We start from the raw sequence: 18,266 nt of genomic DNA on the forward strand, positions 1-18,266 counted from the left end.
GTTCCCTCGAGTATCCTCATTCTCTTTCTTTTCTTGGGAAAATACAGCTTGAGACAAGAGGCAGCAGAACCAGCAAGCTCTTCCTATCAACCACAGAACAAAAGTTTCCAAAAGTGGTCCAGTTTCCTGAAAGAGTCATTACTCTTCCCAAAGCCTGATGCTAACACACTTTGACAATCATACTAATTAGAGAAAGCTTTTTGTCAATTGTGGTCCTTAGCTGGATGGTTAATAGAGTATGCTTTTATCTTCAACATAAAGAGGTCTTTTTTTTTTAATTATGTTGTCAGTTGTAATTATAGAAACCTGGGTACAAATGACATTATGGGATCTATCCTGAGGGGCAACTTAGCACAAGGAAGCTCTGTGTTCCATTCTGGCAAATAAGGTCAGCTGGAGACGTTTTTCCTCTAATTTTAATGAACTGTACAGTGTTTTAAAACACTTTTTTATGAAAGCAACAACTACTCAGTGAAATCTGCCTATAACTTAGTAAGTGGAAATCTAAATGTTAAAAGAATGCTCCATTCTAGTCCTAATATGTTTAAATGTGTAAAATATGAAATATTACAAAAATGTAAAAAAGAATAGAAAACCATCCACAAGATTTTAATATTTTGCCATAATTTTTTCAGAGTGCTCTTTATTATTTTAAAAATAAAACATTACAAACAGAGCTAAACCCTACTCCAATCCCATTACATCCCTCCTCCTTCCTTTGCCCCCAAAAGTAACCACAGTCCTGAACTTAGTATCTATTATTCCTGTGCTTGTTTTTGTACTTCTACTGTATTCATAGGTATCCAAAAACCAGTATACACTAAGATTTCGTCTTAAAACTTCATGTAAATTTTATGTAAATATTAACATACTATATGTAACCTTTTGCTACTTACTTTTTTATGTTTCTAGATTTTATGCTTTTTGTTTTTAGGTTTATTGGTGTTCACACATATAGATGCAGTTACATGCTAATAAATGTGAAATGTGATTCATTCATTTTTTTATTGAAGTACAGCTGACTTACAATATTATTAGTTTCAACATAGTAATTTGATATTTTTATAGATTACACTCCATTCAAAATTATTATAAAATATTGACTATATTCCCTGTGCTGTACATTACATCCTTGTAACTTATTTACGTTATACCTAGTAGTTTGTACCCTTCACCTATTTTGCCCTGACCCCAACCCCTCTCCCCACCGATAACCACGAGTTTGTTCTCGTACCTGTGAGTCTTTTCCTGTTTTGTCATACTTCTTCATTTATTTTATTTTTTAGATTCCACATATAAGTGAAGACATATTTGTCTTTCTCTTATTTATTTCCTAAGCATAATACCCTCCAGGTCCATCCACGCTGTTTCAAATGGCAAAATTTCATTCCATTTTTATACAAAGAAAACAAAACACTATTTCGAAAAGATACGTGCACCCCAATGCTATACGATATCTTTGTACATGCACCCTTGTAAACGTGCCAGATTTCCTTAGGGCAGATATCTAGAAGTGAAGATGCAGGATCACATGGTATGCAAATATTCAATTTCATTAAATATTGCCATATGGCTTTCCTGCGTTACTGTACCAATTTATATTCTCAAGAGTTCCTGTTTTTCCACCCCCTTGACAGCACTTGGTGTTATCAGATGTCTAATGGTTAGCGACTCTGATGCCATGACCTGGTGTTTCATTGTGGGTTCACTTGTATTTCCCTGACGCTAGAGAAGATGAGCACATCTTCATATATTTATCAGGTTTGGGGTCTTTTGGGAAACGTCTGCTCGTATCCTTCACCCATGTTTCCTCATTTTCTTATTAATTTGTAGTATTACAAATATTTTTGTATATTTTGGGTACCAACCACTTGTAGTTATGTGTGTTGCAAATATCTTCTCCCAATCTGTGTTTTTGCTTTTTTTTAATTAATTAATTTATTTGGCCATTCCGGGTCTTAGTTGAGGCACACGGGATCTTTGTTGCCGCGTGTAGGATCTTTAATTGCAGCATGCGGGATCTGGTTCCCAGACCAGGGATCGAACCCGGGTGTGGTTAAGAATCCACACTTCCAATGCGGGGAGCAGGGGTTCCATCCCTGGTCAGGGAACTAAGATCCCACATGCCGTGCCATGCAGCCAAAATGAAGAAACGAGTCACTTGGGGCCTAATTGGGAAACTGGATATTAGATCATATTATGGAATTATGGTGTAATTTTCTTAGTGTAATAATGGTATTGTGATTACACAGGAGCATGTCCTTATTTGTAGGAGATCCATGTTAAAATACTTGATGTCTATAATTTAATTTCAAATGGCACAGCAAAACAAATAAAGGGCATAGGTGATAAATATACAGAAGTATGACAAATATTAATTTTCAATTTAAATGGTGTGTACATGGTGTTCATTTTAGTATTCTTCCAAGTTTTCTGTATTTTGCTTTTTTCCATAATAAAAAGTTGTAAAACATAAATTGCATTAACTTTATGGACTGACTTGCAGAAAAATGTCCTCTACACAATATCTACAAACTGCAGGGCTTTCCATTTACTTCTGTCTTATTTTATGCCCTTCGATAAAGTTGTATAACTTTCCTTGTGAAGGCCTTTTACATATTTGTTAGATTTGTTCAAGATAAATCATGATGCTTTTGTGAATGGTACCTTTTTATTTTTTTTTTTAATAAATTTATTTATTTATTTATTTATTTTAATTTTTGGCTGCGTTGGGTCTTTGTTGCTGCGCTCAGGCTTTCTCTAGTTGTGGCGAGCGGGGGCTATTCTTTGTTGTGGTGCGCGGGCTTCTCATTGTAGTGGCTTCTCTTGTTGAGGAGCACAGGCTCTAGGTGCACGGGCTTCAGCTGTTGTGGCACTCAGGCTCAGTAGTTGTGGCTCGCGGGCTCTAGAGCGCAGGCTCAGTAGTCGTGGCACAAGGCTTAGCTGCTCCACGGCACGTGGGATCTTCCCAGATCAGGGCTCAACCCGTGTCCCCTGCATCGGCAGGCAGATTCTTAACCACTGCGCTACCAGGGAAGTTCAGTGGTACCTTTTTAAAATTGACATGTAGATACTGAACAGGTGAACCACGCAAGTGTTTTGATGATTTGTTTTAATACCTGCACTCCTTCTTTAATAGCAGAACTACCCAAAACAATTCAAGTAAGCCCAAACTCAAACCTTTGCAGAGCCCCTGCACAAAAAAAGCCTCATTGTTTAATGAGCTGCTGCCTCCACATCACTGCTCAGATCCAGCTCCTCTCTTATGTTCTCATTCCTGCCACTCTTGTTTCTCGACCCTAATGTGTGTCCCTGCTTCCTCCACAACTCCCAAACTTACATAGTCAGATTAAACTCCTACAAGAATTTTGATCATGCTGTGTTCTTGATCAAATCTCTTCAAGAGCCCTCCAAACTGAATGAATATGGCAAGTGTGGTAGGCAGAATAATGGTCCCCCCAGACCTGTCTATATGCTGGTTCCTGAGCCTGTGAACAAATGAGGTTCCATGGCAAAGGAAAATTAATGTGGCAGATGGAATTAAGGGTGCTAATCAGCTGATCTTTAAATAGAGATGATCTTAAAAATCTTTAAATCCTGGATGATCCAGGTAAACACAATGTCCTTGTGAAAGTGGGAGAGGCAGGCAGAAGAGCAGAGTCAGAGGGAGACGTGACTACAGAAGGATGGTCAGAGAGACGCAGTACTGCTGACTGTGAAAATGGGGGAGGGGGCCATGAGCTAAGGGGAGTGGGCAGCCTCTAGAAGCTGGAGAAGGCAAGGAAACGGACTCACACAAGAGCCTCCAGAAAGGAGCACAGACCTGCCGACATCCTGATTTTAGCCCAGTGAGACCTTCTGGACTTCTAACCTACAGCAAGACACTACTACTGTAAGATAATAATTTGTGTTGTTTAAAGCCGCTAGAGTTTTTGGTAATTTGTTACAGGCGCAGTAGAAAACTAATACAGCAATGTATTCCAAAGAGGCTTAGATTCAGGGTGAGACGTTACATTTTTGCCTTAAGATATATTCTTTAAAAAGAGTTTATAGGGGGCTTCCCTGGTGGTGCAGTGGTTGAGAGTCCGCCTGCCGATGCAGGGGACACGGGTTCGTGCCCCGGTCCGGGAAGATCCCACATGCCGCGGAGCGGCTGGGCCTGTGAGCCATGGCCGCTGAGCCTGCGCGTCCAGAGCCTGTGCTCCGCAACGGGAGAGGCCACAACAGTGAGAGGCCCGCGTACCGCAAAAAAAATAAAAATAAAAAATAAGAGTTTATAATCTAGTTTATAATTCTGTTGAAGGAGATAAGGAAGGGAGATTTAATATGTTGGCACAGATGAATGGAATCAGTTCTTCACTTCCCATTTGATTCTCAATCTTTGTGCAATTTCTTATTCCATTGATCAGAAGCCAGAAGAGAAGAGATACCTGGTACCCTGAACTTAATTGAAATTCTATTTTTCAAAATTTTTACTCATTTGTTTCCCCTGAAATAAATATTCACCACACACTAGGGGACTCTGATCTATTAGTGAAAACAGGACTCAGTAGTATAAAGAAGATTACTGCTTTTGAACCTCAAAGCAAAATACAGTATGTTACTCACTAGGATTGCTATTAGCATCTGGGGCAGGTCAGCTCTTTCCTGTGCGTGACCGTTCCACAAGCTACTGGACATTAAGCATCCCTGGCCCCTGCACACTAAATGCCAGCTGACCTCCCTCCCAGGCGACCCCGTGTCCCTTGACAACCAAACACACCCCACGTACACTTCTAAATGCCCTCACCCTGGTCAAGAACTACCCACGGAGTGTTAATTAACAATGAATCTGATCTACTTATGGCAAGTTGCCTGGCCTGTTCTAATAAAACTCACTAATGGTCTTAACACACGATTCCAGCAGAATCAGGAATATTTAAGGCAATACTGTTTATAAAGTAACATAATGAGATGACTGGTACAAAGAACAGATAATGGAAATAAACCGGAAATGTTCACTGATTTAGGAAAATAAAAATAGCTGTGGCCCAACATTTGACAAACCAAGAGAAGATACAAATCTATAAATCTGTCATTTAAATAACACCAAAAAATAATCAGAGTCCTAAGGCTTCTTAAGAATCTCAGACAGCTCCCAGTATTTTCTAGGACTATGACTGGGCCTGGCTACTTGGGCATCTCCAAAAGACCTTACCCTTTATTTCTCACCAACCAACTATTAAGAAACTATACAGGGACTTCCCTGGTGGTCCAGTGGTAAGACTCCTTGTTCCCAATGCAGGGGGCCCGGGTTCCATCCCTGGCCAGGGAACTAGATCCCGCAGGCATGCAGCAACTAAGAAGTCCGCATGCCACAACTAAAGATCCCGCGTGCCGCAGTGAAGACCTGGTACAGCCTAAATAAATAAACATTAAAAGGAAAAGAAAAAGAAACTATACAGAGCACTTCTTGCTACTTCAAAGCGTAAATATGTATTCCTTTTTTAAAAAATAAAATCAGTGCTTTGGATCTACAATTTTGGTCATTATCTTGCTGTGAAACAAATTAATTTGTGAAACCAGCTGTGAGGGGTCTGACCATATGCCATGACTCATTGGCACAGAATCAACCTGAAAAGCTAAGAATATAAGAAGAGCAGGTTTTACCAACTGCTCAGGATATGCTCTTAGAAAAAACTAAAACAGCTCGTAACCCAACAGAAATGAACCAAGAAACAGTAACACATAGTTTCCTCTGTTGGCTTATTTCCAGCTGACACTGCTCAGCCGAATGGCATCTCAACTTAAATTCCTCTGCTCCCTCCAAAAGATTTCCTCTAAATATCTTTCTACAGAAGGTGCCATGGACAGTCTGCTGAAAAGAAAGGAATAAAAAAGTATTTGTCATTAGCCCAGGAGAGGAGAAGAGAAGCGGGTGGAAAATGGGCCAACAAGGACTTACTGGACAAAAGTAGGTGTTCTCCACGATGTGATGGGCCACCATGCCGTTCTCAGCAGAGAGAGACATGATGAAGAGCAAAGCATCCCGGGCCTGCTGGCCTACAGTCCCCTCCCGGTGAATGAAGGGAATCAGAAGAGAGAAGATGAGGAAGTTGGCAGCCCCTTGGTCCTCGCTAGTGTGGAAGAAGAGTTCCAGGATGGATGGATCTTTGGCAAGAATGGAACAGAGCTGATTGAGCAGGACAACCAGCTTCCCCTCCACGGTGGGGGTGGTTGTTCCTGAACAAGAGCTCAGCAACATCATCAGGGGCTTCAGGATGGGCTTGTGATGCAGCAGAGGCTGGTGGGACTGGGTGATCAACATCTCATACATCTTTAGCTGCTCCATTTTAGTCTCATCAGTAAATTCCCGTCTCAGACTCCAAAGGAAGAGTTTTTCCATGATGTTCTCAGAGACCACAAATTCCAGGATTGGCCCCATGGCAGCATCCCTGGCTTGCTCTTCAATCAGCAAAAAGAGCATGTGTTCTACATAGTTCTGTACAGCACTGGCCTCATCTGGAGGGATGAACCCATATTTTGCCTGGGTGTTCTTCAAGGGGTCATGCTTCTCTAAGATTTTCACAACCTGAAACCAAATTAAACATGTGTCATCCATCTGATGTTTATCATAACTACAAAAACACACCACTGCTAATCGTACCAAATCTTCATGGAAAATGTAAGAGCCATGACCCCCAACAAGATGCATGTGAGCATTCTGTGTCTCCCTCTCATGAGAACAAAATGAAGGGGTTAAACTACAGAAAGAAGATGTCTGAAGTTGTTCATTTTTCATAGTGACAAATGTTGGCAACCTAAATGTCAAAGAAAGTAATATGGTCATGTAAATTAAGCTACATGCATTCCTGGGCCTATTATTATGAAGACTATTAAGCAAAATGAAAAATAAAAAACCTATAAGTGATATGCCAGATGAAAAAATAAGTCACTTGTATATAGTTAGATCCATCATTATCAACTATGTCAAAAACACGCAAGTGAAAAAAGACTGAAAAGAAACATGGAAAAACAGTAATCGCTTTTGTGTCCGAAGTAATGACAAGTTCTTAAATTTTTTTCTAAACTGTCAAGAATATAATTCACTTTGTTATAAAGCAGAAACTAAGACACCATTGTAAAGCAATTATACTACAATAAAGATGTTAAAAAAAAAAAAGAATATAATAGTGCTTTTAGGGACTTCCCTGGTGGTGCAGTGGTTAAGAATCCTCCTGCCAATGTAGGGGACACGGGTTCGAGGCCTGGTCCGGGAAGATCTCACATGCCGTAGAGCAACAAAGCCCATGCGCCACAACTACTCAGCCTGTGCTCTACAGCCCACATGCCACAACTACTGAGCCCGTGTGCCACAACTACTGAAGCCCACGCACCTAAAGCCCATGCTCCGCAACAAGAGAAGCCACCGCAATGAGAAGCCCGCACAACACAACGAAGAGTAGCCCCCACTCGCCACAACTAGAGAAAGCCCACACGCAGCAACAAAGACCCAATGCAGCCAAAAATAAATAGATTAAATAAATTAATTTAAAAAAAAATAATAATAGTGCTTTTAAATTTTAAAATAAGTAAGACTACCTGTGTTCTCCTACAAATAGAGTTGATTTGGAGATTTCAGCAGCGGGACACAGCTCCTCAATGCCCTTGACAGAATAATAGCCCTCTCTCCTCTACCTGGATTGGCACCCTCTTCAACCAAGCATGCATCATTAGGAAGGATGAAAGGAAGCGGATGAACTGATGAACAAGTGACACGTACCTAGCAGAATCCCCGAACATACGGCGTATGTTGAAATGTTAAGCACAAAGAGTTTGAATTGTGCATTTTTTTTAAGCCAGAAAAAAAAATTGAGATAACCAATTACAAAATAAAGCCCTAAAGCACAGGGTTTCTATTTGGGGTAATGAAAAAGTTTTGGAAATAGTGGTGATGGTTGCACGACACTGTGAATGTAGTTAATGCCATTGAATTATACACCTAAAAATGATGAAGATGGCAAACTTTGTTTTAATATATACATATATATATATTTTTTTTTTACCACCAAAAAAGAAAAACTCTATTAACTGTAAAAAGTAAATAAATCTCATGTGACAGCCCAGGTGTTTCTCTCCCTTACCACTGCTGGCATTTGAACACTTCCTAACTCTCTCTGCCCATCAATACTTAATTTCTACTTTCGGACCTGAAAATTAAAACAATTTTATATCTCAACCTCCATTTAACTTTATGACTTGGAATTTCTACGATAATATCCATTCAATTTACTTCCTTTAAAGTGTATATACATGTTAATTTTTAAAAAATCAAACATTTTATCAACATTTTTAACTTGTTCCTTTTTGCCTTTCTGAACTGCATGTTCTGTGGAATGTTTAACTTCTGCCATACCCTCCCAGCCCAGTTCTAGGACATGTTGTTACGTGTTCTGGTATTTAGGTTATAGAATTTTTGCAAGTCACTGTGGAAGCTGGCAAAGGTACAAGGCTATGTCAGCATTCATGAGCAATGAGGGAAATTTACTTCTCAGGGAAAAGTCTAAGTTTTTCCCCTGGCAGAAGGAGAAAAAAGGAACCTTTATAGACTAGGCTAGTATATCTTTATGAATGAGTAGATTTCCACAGAATCTGTAATCTCCATCAACTTCCATTATAAAATTAAAAATACTGTCAGGAAAAACATCACCCCAACACCCCTGAGTTGACAATGTCAACGAGGAAGCCCTCAGTTAGCCACTACCCAAGAGGTACACGGCTCAGTGACTGGTGGTCTGGGTCTCCCCACTGGCCATCCCCTCTCCTTGGCTGCGCGCGGACTGCAGAGTGCCCCCACCATCCCCCAACCTCCAAGAAGCCCTCCACGACTCCTCGCAGGCCTGAGTACCTCTCTGGCAGAAATGCTGGGACCTACTGTGCTCCTTTCCCTTGGCTCTGGCCTTGACATCTCACAGCGTGGGGCTGCAGTACCACATTTGTCCAAAAGGGGACTCCACCTCAACACAGCATGCTCTCCAGCCCCGAAGCCCCAACTTCAAGGCTCCACATTCTGAAGAACAGATTAGCTCTACATTTTACCAGTTCTATAATTTCAAAGTCCACATATTGAGTTTACTTATGAGAGCTATCTACACAGCTGGGCCTCGGGGTAGAAATGTAATTATACTTGTCATGTGTGCTCAGACTGTCTAAACTATCTAAAATTGGGACTGTGCATTATACATTGATAGTGGCACAGCAAATTAGCTCAATCTTTCTGGAAAACAATCTGGCAACATGTAACAGAAGCTATAAAGTCGTTCCTGCCCTTTGACTTGTTAATCTCACTTTGGGGAAAATGCCAAAGGAAACAACACAAAATAATTTGTTTTAAAATGTTCATGCCAATGACATTTTCAGTAATGAAAAATAAAAATATTATTGACCCAAACGGTCAAGAATAAGAGAATTATAATCACGATGTTACATCACTATACACTAAAGCTATTAAAAATAAACACTAAGTGAATCATATCATTACACGCCAATATATACAAGAAATAATTTAAGTTAAAAACTAAATATATTGATAAATAGATGTATGACTAGAAGTGAGTCTGAAAAGATACAAATGAGATTTTAAGGTTAATTAGTTCTTCTTTCCTGTAAATTGATCTAATAAATAAAAACAAAGTAATTTTGTACTAATGTCTAAGAAAAGGATCAAAACACGGAGTTAACAATAATTCTCAGAAATTCCTAAGCAATATAAATTTTTACATATGCATAGGTATTTATACTATATGCATGCCTGTAAATATTTATAAAATATCTAAATATATATATGTAATGTAGACCAAAACTATTTACATGATCACAAGCTACATTTTTCTCATGAATTAATCTTCACTTACTTATTCAAACGCAGTCCTCTGCAAAAAGACCTACTTTTGGTGGGGGTGGGGAGGGCGGTGGCTATGAAAAACCTAAAAAAGATTTCATTCTGAGATTTTTATACAGAATGTAAACTATTCAGCAGCTTTTAAAATGAAGCATCTCTCTCTACCCCCCTTTATAGAAGCTCTTCTACTCCGCCTTCCAGGTTCATGGGCAGAGAAACATGAAAACAGAGCTGTAATAACCCACCAAGATAGAAGGTTTGTCGATCATTTGGAACACAGCCCTTTACTCATTCCCGTCCCAGGCCTGGAGGTTTTCCTGCCTAGAAGATGGGTGTGTTACCACCAGGGCCTGTGAGTCATGGAAAACACAACGTTCAGCAAAGTGCTGATTATGCCTGTGTTGCCACTTGTCCTTAACCTCCCTCCTTAGGTGTCAGGACCCTCCCAGGCCACCTCCCTCTCCCTTCCAGGCAGGCACACCCATGACCTGCTTTTACAAGTGGGCTCTCCGGGCCCACACCCTGGGCCTGGTTCCCATCTTGACAGGGAATGCCTAGGAAACTTCTTGGCTAGAGCACAACTGGCATTGAAGTGCCAAAGATCTTCTGTTATGATGTCCCAAGTTAGCTGCCCAGGTGGTGTCATAGTTCTTTCAGTTTCTGTAAGCTGATTCCTGATGTGACCTCGATTTTTCCTTATTTTTTCCCTTGGGTCCTCTTCTCACATCACTCCCACCGAAGTCCAATATTCCTGGGCCCCTGATTTCTGCTTGCTGGGATCTACTATGGATCCATGATCTCATGCTGCTTCCCCAGGCCTGGCCCACTCCTCTGATTACCCTCTATCTTATACTCTCAACCTTCCCTCCGATTCCCCAGCTCTGGCTGCTTCTCAGCTATATACTCTCAGGCTCAGGGATTCAGTTAAGGGGAAAAAACACAGTTATGGTGGCTGGAGAGATACAAGTAGGAAAATACAGTTTGCAAATATTTCCTTTACTAAACAATTTCCTTCGTTAGGCTAAACAGCATTTAACAAACTGATCAACCCCTGATAAACCCCACGCTCATTAAGTCGCTCATTAAGTATGTAAGCCAGCTGAGATCAGATACAGCACTGTAAATGGTTGAGCAATCACAGCTAGGCATTTGTTGATCTACAAACTTTAACAGATATAAGCTGGTGTGTGTGTGTATATATATATATATATATATATATATATATATATGGATCATGAGCCTAGATCACATGTTGTGACTCTAAAAAGAAAAAGATACACAAAAAATAAAGAAAAAGAAAAAAATACACAAAAAATCAATAGTGTGAACAATGGTATACAAATTATCACCTGACCAATACAGCTAAATTTTAACCTAACTTCAAAGTCATTTGACCTATAAATATGAGGATCATTGGAGATCAATAAGATGAACAAATAGTGTATTTCTTTCATTAAGGAATATCAGCTACTGCTATCCTTAGCTCCAATGATGGCCCCCCACCACTCAGTGATAATGGGCCTGAATTTCAAATATTCACAAATTCTAAATAGGAAGTTCAAATGCTTTCAGAATGAAAGATATACATAAATCACATAATCACACCTCAAGCTAACAAATTATTATTCTCCATGATAAACACAAGTGTTTCTCTGATGGAGCTTTGACTCCATCTGACTATCATTCTATTTCTTATACACATGCATATATTAGTAGATGACTATTTATACTACTTTGGTTCCAGCCTAGTTACTTCAAGGAAGTCACGTGAGTACAACCCATACTTCCAAATCCTTTGGAATGCTAATTTAAAGTGGCATTGTGGAAAAAAACCAAGTTCCTAAGCAACATTTTCCATCACACAGAAGAAGGACAGGATTTAGTGATCAAGCCAAATTCCACTTAATGTACCAAATTAACTACAACAAAAGTACGTTTCCATCCAGTTCCTGTTTATTACTTAGCAGCTGTGTCTTTCGATTTAGGGTTATTTCTTACACACCTATTCCCATGGAGACCTTTACAGAGTCATTTCTTCTCGTATTAAGATAACAGTCTAATAATATATGTGTACTTGCAGAACTTGGTTAATGTCAGCTCCAATCCTGAACTACAGAGATGTGTCTACATCTGGAATTAAACCTGATAAAGCAGAAACTATACATGCCATACTTCCTTGGGACCAAAGTAGTCTAGTAATTACTCTAACAAAGAAACATGGTAGGAGCATCAATCAATAAAGTAACATAGTAACCTAACCTTTAAGTTAGGTATATATAAATTTTTTTTTAATTTCAGTATCAGGGGAGGGACTAAAGAGTAATGATATATGTAATAATATTTCAGAGAACCCTGTAATTCCAACCACAGTGAAAACAGACTTATCACCGAGCATACAGTGGGAGAGCTTCTGACTTCTCAACATATTCAACCACTTTAGAGTCTAATAGAGGCACAACTCCATGCCCTGGCCCTCTAAAGAAGCATAGCTTTTGTTCTGCTTTACTTTCTACTGTGAAGTTTAGAGCTACTTGAAAAGCTGAGAAGAGAGACACACATTTTTTAAATGTTAACAAACACCACTTTACTAAGATACTGAGAAGGTTAATCAGAGTTCTGTAATATTTTCTAACTTTTCATCTCTCAAAGACTTCATGTAATTTCTCTCTGTCATTTAGTCTATGACAAGGCACAGACCAAAAGAGTGAAGATGAAGACAGTGAGGGAATGAGTGTCACAGGGAACAGACTGGAATGCAGATCTCAAAGCCATGTATAAGTGCCCTTTGCTTTTTTAATGGAGTCAGGCTACTTGGAGCTCTATACAGGTTACCATACATAGGACATACTGTCTATTTTTTATTATTGTAGGAGGACACTTGACTTACTTAATCCAGATGATTCAGTTTTTTCTCATCCCCGTCCCCTTCCAAGAAGAAAAAGGCTACTAAATCCACTAGCTTTTCTTTATCCATCACCATTACTCTATCTGAACTCTGAAATGTTCTTAGCTCAAAAAATTGTATAATAGCATGTATTTGGAGGCTGAGGGTGGTAAGGAGAAGCTTTGCGCCATTAACAAGCACACAGAAATGTGCATTTCCAATTGATTTTTTTTCACCTCTGTTCTCCTGGCTTTAAGAGTAGACACCATTTAGTACATAACTAATACTGATTCGGTATGTGAAAGGAGAGGATAGAGAATGAATAGAACAAGGGCCATGAAATTTCACGAAGTAAAAATGTGCCATTAAGGATACCTAGTGTGGGACTTCCCTGGTGGCACAGTGGTTAAGAATCCACCTGACAATTCAGGGGACACGGGTTTGGTCCCTGGTCCAGGAGGATCCCACATGCCACGGAGTAACAAAGCCTATGCACCACAACTGAGCCTGCGCTCTAGAGCCCGTGTGTCACAACTACCGAGCCTGTGTGCTGCAGCTACTGAAGCCCGTGCGCGTAGAGCCTGTGCTCCACAACAAGAGAAGCCACCGCAATGAGAAGCCTGCACACCGCAATGAAGAGTAGCCCCTGCTCACCACAACGCAGCAGTGGAAGCCCATGCGCAGCAATGAAGACCCAACACAGCTAAAACAAACAAACAAACAAAAAGCAACAACAACAAAAGAATACCTAGTGTGTGTGTGGTGGCGGGTTAGTTCACATGGCAATATACTTGGGCAGTTTGTTATCTGATGGACCAATGCTTCTTACTTCTTGCTCTCTCTTCCATTCAGAAGAAGCAAAGGCAAGAGATAAAAACAACAGTCTACTAGACTATAAACCGTTCTTATAGACTACTATAAAAATTAAACATTCTCGGGGCTTCCCTGGTGGCGCAGTGGTTGAGAGTCCGCCTGCCGATGCAGGGGACATGGGTTCGTGCCCCGGTCCGGGAAGATCCCACATGCCGCGGAGCGGCTGGGCCCGTGAGCCATGGCCGCTGAGCCTGCACGTCTGGAGCCTGTGCTCCGCAACGGGAGAGGCCACAACAGTGAGAGGCCCGCATACCGCAAAAAAAAAAAAAATTAAACATTCTCTTTCTCTCCCCGACCCCCTCCTCTGAAGATCACTGATCATTAAATGCAAGTCTAAGGTTCTTACTGGTAGCAATTTATAGCAAATGTTTTAATATTAGTATATGTTTTCCAAGTCTCCTAGTTCTTCTAAAGTTGCATTAACCAGGTGGAGGGATGTTCTAGGCAGAAAGAAGAGGAAGTCCCTAAGGCAGAGAGGCATGAAACAGCACGAGGTGCGCTGCCAGGAGAGGGGGTGGCTAGGAACTCCAAGTAATTTTGCATTTCTGGAGACTAAATGAGAGACAAGGAGTGAAAGAGGCCACGACATAAAGAGCCCTATCTGCCATCCTGGCCTGTAGGTGGCCAGATGCCACTGAAATGTCCAACTACAGGAATGCCCCAGACAGAATCTGGGTTTTAGGTTCGTTGCTCTGTCTACTACAGCACAAGATGGCACCTCAGAAGACAAGAGGACGTACAGGCCAGAGGCTACTGCCTAGAGCCTGGATTCTCCAATGTTAACTATTCCTGGATGTCCACTACAGAACTATTCTGAGGATAACATGAGAGCACTGGACCCAGGGACCGGTTTGGAAACTCAAGTGCACCACTGGGTCACTCAAGGTCTTTCCCCTGGCGACCCCCCCTGAATCTCGGACTGCCTCAGATGGTGCCTCGGATGATGGATGGCTGTATAACCAGCTGTCCCTGACAGACTGCAAAGTGTAGGTGGGTAAGCGGGTATCCTTGACCACCACTCAAGGTCTGAAGTAGAAGCTCCTAGTGAACAGTAGAACAGAACCTGCCGAATATATGTTAATTATGCTGAATTTGTACTGAAGTGTCCTAACAAACAGAAGCACTCTGGACACCACTGACTTTTGTTGCGTTCATTTTCCCTAACTTCACATCTGAAAAAGCACGGTACTTGCCAGCTAATGGAACACTTTGGTAAATAGAATGTTGTCGCCCAGTTCTGTCTACACATTTCCTACCAGCCTTACAGTTTTCTTGGGTTGCCTCAGGGGAACCCGGGGGCTACGTCACACTAGTCACAGAAGTTTGTGTCAGATTGTAGCTCATTTCCCAGTCCTCTGCAACTGCTCTTCATCCGCCCCCAGCCTGAACAACTCACAGCAAAGCGCTAATGCATGAAACTCCAAAAACAATAAGTAGCCCTTATTTCTATCAGCTGAAAGTCTCACTCCTTACCTCACACTTAGCCCCACAGCTCTGCCTTGCCCTGACTTCCTCACCTTTTTTATTTCTAACCATCCAAAAAAGGCACAGCTGAGCATTTGTTCCTAATACCCCTTCTCTAAAATGTTCTTTTCCTTTCTGTCATCAAATCCTTCTCTTCCCACAGTCAAGCTAACAAAATCTCACTTCCTGGATTTCACAGGCCATTTCCATCTGTAACAGTCCCTTCCCTTGACTTAATTCCTGTGATCAATATTATTCATTTTATAATAATGTATCTCACGTTGTCATCCAAACTAGCTTATACATTCCTTAAAAGCCCAAAGGAAGGCTTATACATTTCTACGTCCCACCTGTGACGCCCACAGTGAGGTAGTTGAAGTTTGGGCTCAGTAAATCTCCATTTAACAATACAGTCGGTCCTGCGTATCCGCGGGTTTGCACCTGCAGATTCAACCAATCATGGATCGAAAATATTTGGAAAAAAATTTCAAAAAGTTCCAAAGGGCACAACTTGAATTTGCTGCACACTGGCAATTATCTACATAGCACTTACATCGCATTTACACTATTCACATAGTATTTACCCTGTATTAGATATTATAAGTAATCTAGAGATGATTTGGAGGATGTGCAGATGTGCGTAGGTTATATGGAAATATCATTTTATATAAGGGACTTGAGCATCCACAGATTCTGGTATCTGCTGGTGTCCTGGAACCCATCCCTCACAGATACCAAGGGACGACTGTAATCACATTGACATCGACATGAATTTCTTCAACCGGTATTTTTATTCATAAAGGTAACAGTAAGGCCCTCAAGAGCCTTTGGAACTAGAGAGAGACTGAGGGCATTTTCCAGATTTATTTAAAAGGAAAAATTAAGACTAAAGGGGTAAGAAACTTGGCCAAAGTTAAAGAAATGGCTGAAACGATAATGAGACCAAGAGTGTACCCCCTTTGTGAAAGGAAGTGTTTAATAAACTAAACCCCAATCCCTCTGACAAAGTAATCCTTACCCTCAACTCAATATTTTTCTGCATTAAACAGAGGGTGGTATGCGTCAGCACTAAAGTACAATGCCAAAGGTAATTACTCTAATTATCTGGAAAATTCCTGAATTACTTTCTTCCCATTGCTAAAGCAGATGTCCCCTTAATATCCAGAGCAAACCCATGAAGACTATAACAGTAAAAAGTCAGAGAAGGGGAAATGCATAAGAAAATCTTGGAAGCTTTACACTGGATACCGACAAGAAGCCACAAAATGTAAATGACCCAGAAGCAGAACTGATTTTGTTTTTGATCTAAACTGTGTCCCCTTATAATTGCTGTGATTTACAGGCTCAGAGCTTTAACCCATGGGCTGTTTCCGGCCACAGGAAGGAACTGGGTAGTCATTAAAAAACTGTCACATAAATAGCCACTTACCAGCTCACCTGGGGAGTGTAATGCTGTACAAGTAGTAAAGAATGCCAATTTTATTTATTTTACTACTTGTAAACTCCCTGAGGAAAGGGGCGAGCTGGTAAGTTTCCTGACCATTCAACCCTTAATTATCCATACAGGCAGATCAGAGAAGAGTCACAGAGAAGTCAAAATGAATAATCAAAAAAACTTTTATAATCAGCTTTGTAATGAATTCAGATACTTCCAGGCACCTTCTTTCTTTAAATGAATAGGGACCACCAGCCTGAAAAATGCTAGAGCACAGAGGTCAAATACACTGGTCTTGGAGTCATGGGACCAAGGTCTCAGTACTTGATTGGAAACTCACTAGTCGTATAATCTCAAGCAAGCTATTTAACCTCTATAATTTTCCATTCCCTCATCTGTAAAATGAGGAACCTAAAACCAACTGCCTTACTGGTTTGCGGAGAAGATTAAATGTAAGGTATTTGATGTATTTGGTACAACACTTGGCAAATATTTAATAAATATGTATTTTAGTATTGGTAGCGTTTAAGGACTGAATGGAAATCAGCAAGGAGGAGGGAAAGAAAGAGGATGTACTCATGGTCAAGTGTACTGCAAAGTGAAGGACAAGTCACTTGAAGGCCAACTGCTACTCTTATAAAAATATCTGAGGAACATGCATGTCCCCTAATTGCGTTCATGAAAACCAAGGTTTTTAACCAACTACCTATTCTAGGAATGCAAGCAGAGAAATTTGCTTTTCTTCCTACCTGAAAGGGTTTCCTCCCTATGTTTTCTGGAAGCCCACCTGTCACACAGGTTGGGAACCCTGGTTCAGTGCAATAGAGGCCTCTAGGGCTACCTAACCAGCAGAGAAGGTGGAACTCATACATTACCTGCGCCCAGTGGTTTTTAAATACAATCATGCATGTTTCTGGGTCAACTCCCTGCAAGCTCACAGCCTGCCGGAGTTTGCCTTCTGTCGCAACCGATGACATCATAAGCCTTCAAAAACCAAATGCTTCTAAGTCATATTTAATTTTCATGAAAATTTGGTAAGCAGTCACTAACTTTCAAGTATCACAGTAGAAATGTAACTTCTTCACATTTCATTGTCACCTTCGAAACCTGTAATGAGAATAACAAAAAATGCATCCCATTACATTCATATATTAAATAGGACACTGACTTAAGTTAAAGTCAAAACACAGACATTCTCAAAGTCCAACACGGAGCAAAATATCAACAAAATAGACATTTATACTCAACCTAAAGCCTTTCTTCTGTTTTCTCTCACTTTGCTACTAAATATATAAAATAATGAAGCTACCAAAGCTACATGAATAAATTAAACGATTATTGGATTTATTCTGTCCACTATCACCAACCACAACCTCCTAGATTATTATTCTATATCACTCAAATCTAGTTTCCAGAAGCAATAAACTATGATAGCAATGTTAGTGGTGTGTAGAAACACCCAGAAACAGGAAAATCGTTAGTTAATAGTGACTGAAATAAATGGCCTGATGTAACTTAGGGGAGTTATAACACAGCACCCAGACTCCTGGGTCCAATAATACCAATTATTTTAATCAATGACTGTCATAATGGTATTGAAAGCATTCTCAGTCATTTCGTGGCTACAACCTAAGTTAAGGTTTCCAGCTTTCCTGAAAAATAAGAGAATTCCAAGTAACCTTGACAAATCATATAGAAATGATCCATCAGAAACAAGAGAGTGCTTACTT

General features: G+C 40.4%; 1 protein-coding gene across 2 annotated transcripts in view; it reads right to left on the bottom strand.

Moving 5' to 3' along the window:
- The window catches only part of FAM160A1 (family with sequence similarity 160 member A1), a 269,946-nt gene that overhangs the window by 85,588 nt on the left and 166,092 nt on the right, over window positions 1-18,266 (bottom strand). For both annotated transcript variants that reach the window (XM_032632821.1, XM_032632820.1), the window contains exons 3-4: window positions 17,412-17,643; window positions 5,945-6,571 (exon numbers count right to left, since the gene is read on the bottom strand). In XM_032632821.1, the coding sequence (XP_032488712.1) occupies window positions 5,945-6,571; window positions 17,412-17,516 (732 nt within the window). In that variant the 5' untranslated portion in view covers window positions 17,517-17,643. The remainder of the gene's footprint in view (window positions 1-5,944; window positions 6,572-17,411; window positions 17,644-18,266) is intronic.

This window comes from Phocoena sinus, chromosome 5 (genome assembly GCF_008692025.1).
Source record: "Phocoena sinus isolate mPhoSin1 chromosome 5, mPhoSin1.pri, whole genome shotgun sequence".
Classification (NCBI taxonomy): domain Eukaryota; kingdom Metazoa; phylum Chordata; class Mammalia; order Artiodactyla; family Phocoenidae; genus Phocoena; species Phocoena sinus.